Genomic DNA, 3,181 nt, shown 5'->3' with positions numbered 1-3,181 from the left:
CTAATTATTATTAAATCCAGAGGATATAACTTCAAACTTTCTTCCACACATGCCTTTTAATGAGAGCAGTCCCAGCACAAAGTAATAGACACAAATACATCACCAGGTGATAGAAAGTAACTATTCTCTGCTTTTATGAGGAAAGAACCTCAGGTTTGACTGAAACGTATTATAATGTGATATTTATATTGTAATAACTAACATGTGATGTTGTTAAAAATAATTAAGAAAACAGAACACAAAGCCAAAATAAACCACACACCATCTTGTTTTGATTCCTCAAAGTTTTATTCTTGCTAAGCCAAAGAACAGAAGAAAGTTTTGCTTAGATGATCTTTTCTTATAACTCATTCAGTCTGATCTTATTACAGAGAGACAATCCAGCTGCTGTTTGCTTGTCGCTTCATTCCTTAGGTTGCATTAAAGACAGAAATTTTATGAAGAAAAAAATGCAGAAATATCTTTTGGGTTTTCTATGAAGGCGCAAAAAGGCAGGTAAACAGAAACTCCTTGCATTCATCCTCCACTGGTTCTGTTTTACACTTCAAGCCTCTTTGGGAACGTCAGTGTGATCAGAGTTTCTTGGCACAGACATAAGGCTGACGGTRATCACACCACATGTCATCCCAGCACTTTTTACCTAGGAGCAACACAACAGATCAGTCAAACATCACATAATGAAAATCCTGAGGTGACCTAACAAGATGACTGAAAAGGATTATTAACTAAACTAATTTGCAACAATAAATTATCATAAGGTTTTGCTGTTTATGTAGTAAATATATAGTTGTAACTAGGCCTGTCACGGTAACAAATTTTGCTGGACGATTAGTTGTCTGAAAAATTATTGTGATAAACGATAATATTGTTTCAAGACCTTTTGACACTGATTTAATGGAAATGACTAATAATACATGGAATTTCCTGATAGATACACTTTATTTTCAAAAGAACACATAACACTGGAACTGATAAACTAAATAAAACCAAAACCAAAAATAAAATGGATTCTCAGTCTCCATTAACAAAAAACATACTTGAATAAAAACTAGACAACATAATACCAAAGTGGAAATAAATACTGCATTCAACCAAAAGAGTGTATTGACCTTCAGTAATCACTAGATTTAAATAGGGCACATCCGACTACCTAATGCAATAGTTCATCCTACACCATTTTTTGCCCCTATTTTSTCCTTATCAGCTTAGATCGTTGGCCGATCTAAGATTGTCGTTGGTGATTTCGTAACTGATCATCCTGYAGTGTGTGGTGTGTTACGGTAGATTGTGGTGGCCGCTCCGATTTAAATCAGGGGTTTTCCCCGACTGCAAGCTTAACGCTGAATGTGACAGGTAGCCAATCAGAAAGTGCGGATTCTCCTCCACGCCTTCTGAGGGATAATTACGGAGGGGAATCCCAAACAGCTGACATGACGCAACACGAAGTTCAGCGGACATTGGAGATATTTGGTATCATCAATGTTTATTCAACATTTTGTGCAAATAATATAAAAATGACAAGGAGAGGAGTTGGAGCCAAATTGTTACCGCAGTTGATGAACCCGGCAAGTTTTCAGCTGTTCTTCGTTAACGTGACATAAATAGGTTATAATGATTTTCATTCAGTCAGGACTTTACGCTGACTCTAGCCACATGCATCACAGGTAGATTCTAGTAAAGCATTGATTAATGCCTGATTTTAAAAATAGTTAACTGGACTTGTAGCAATTATTTTGTGCCCATGTAGTTGGACACCACACGGCACGACGAACCCGATCGAACCGTTATATCTAAGATTTCTGTCGGCTAAGGTATCTCTCAGGTTTTGAAAAATGGGSCGACAACTCGTGTAATGTGCGCTGGACATTAGACTAAGAAAATGAGGAGGGGAGGGTCAGTGCAGAGCACCGGAGCTGAGCCTTTTTTCATTCAGTGTCAACAGAAAGAAAAAAAGCCGGAAGAGACGATAATGACGGTAATTAAAATGAGGTCGATAGGTTTAATTTGTCGTCTGATTAATCAATTTATCATTTATCGCGACAGGCCTAGTTGTAACCAGACATTTACATACACAGAATAAAAAACACCGTCTGAAATTAAGTCAGACCAAATGTCTTTGTTTTAAGGTAGTTTGAATTGTCAAAACTATTTCTATTTGCTAAGTGCCATGAAACCTGGCAAGAATTTATTTTGGAGATTTCTTTTGTAATTTTCTCCAAATTCAGAAGTTTACATACATTTGGTCAGTACCATGGATAACTATCTTTTGAACTGAATGATCAAATGTAAACTTCTACTTTCAACTGTATGTGCAGGTCAACTAAAAAGTTTATATGCAAATTAAATAAACTTTTTACTCATCAGTCCTTATACCAACAGAAAAGCAGACGTGACATTTTCTTTACCTGAATAGTTCATCTGTAGGCAGTGCTGGGAGAATCCAGCATTATCAGGCTGCCATGGACACCAGTTTGTGTAGGTCATCGGGCTTCCATCGCTCCAAAGCCAAGTCTTCTCCTGCAAGACAAAGTTCAGCAGATGATATGTTTTATTCAATATATTATAAAATATTTCACAACTAAAGTATCCTGGTACAAATACCTGCTGTGCATCAGAGCCTCCAATCCATGCTTSTTTGGACATGTGATCTGCTGCAGCTATCATATTCTGAACCTGACGGTACTCGTCACTGTTGTGAACTGATGCAAGTTTTGCCCCCATGGACTGACAGTTTTTCTACAGATAAACACACAATAACTAAATAAAGTTTGCTTCATTTCTCACTGTGAAATAAAGGAGAGCAGCAGAAAATAAGAGCACAGTGTTGTTGGAAATCACCTCTGCTTCCCCCCATGTCTTGTAATCGGGAACATAGAGAAAGCAGCGATTCTTGATCGTAGTCCAGCCAGTAGGACAGATTGTTTGGGTCCAGCCAGAATATGCTGATGAAAAACAAACGCAGGCTTCCAGTTAACTGGTTTATGTGGCATTCGTTTGATAATAACTTTATTTTGTGACAAATTATAACATCAAATTGAAACATTAAATKTATTCTAAAAAATAATGCCCACATTGACAAGATATGACTCGGTGTGCACAGTGGAGACATTTTAAGATGACTAATAAATTATCTGGAGAAGGATTGCATTATGTTTAGCAAAGTATTATACAAGAAGATATA

General features: G+C 36.9%; 1 protein-coding gene across 1 annotated transcript in view; it reads right to left on the bottom strand.

Annotated features, from left to right (window-relative positions):
- Nucleotides 1-266: 266 nt before the first annotated feature.
- Nucleotides 267-3,181, bottom strand: part of LOC103480912 (type-2 ice-structuring protein-like) — a 6,166-nt gene continuing 3,251 nt past the window's right edge. The window contains exons 3-6 of the mRNA XM_008436112.2: nt 2,839-2,970; nt 2,602-2,736; nt 2,406-2,517; nt 267-640 (exon numbers count right to left, since the gene is read on the bottom strand). Coding sequence (XP_008434334.2) covers nt 573-640; nt 2,406-2,517; nt 2,602-2,736; nt 2,839-2,970 — 447 coding nt within the window. The 3' untranslated portion in view covers nt 267-572. The remainder of the gene's footprint in view (nt 641-2,405; nt 2,518-2,601; nt 2,737-2,838; nt 2,971-3,181) is intronic.

Source organism: Poecilia reticulata, linkage group LG18 (genome assembly GCF_000633615.1).
Source record: "Poecilia reticulata strain Guanapo linkage group LG18, Guppy_female_1.0+MT, whole genome shotgun sequence".
Taxonomy (NCBI): Eukaryota; Metazoa; Chordata; class Actinopteri; order Cyprinodontiformes; family Poeciliidae; genus Poecilia; species Poecilia reticulata.
The sequence above is the reverse complement of the archived record's forward strand: the minus strand, read 5'-3'. Positions and strand labels throughout refer to the sequence as shown.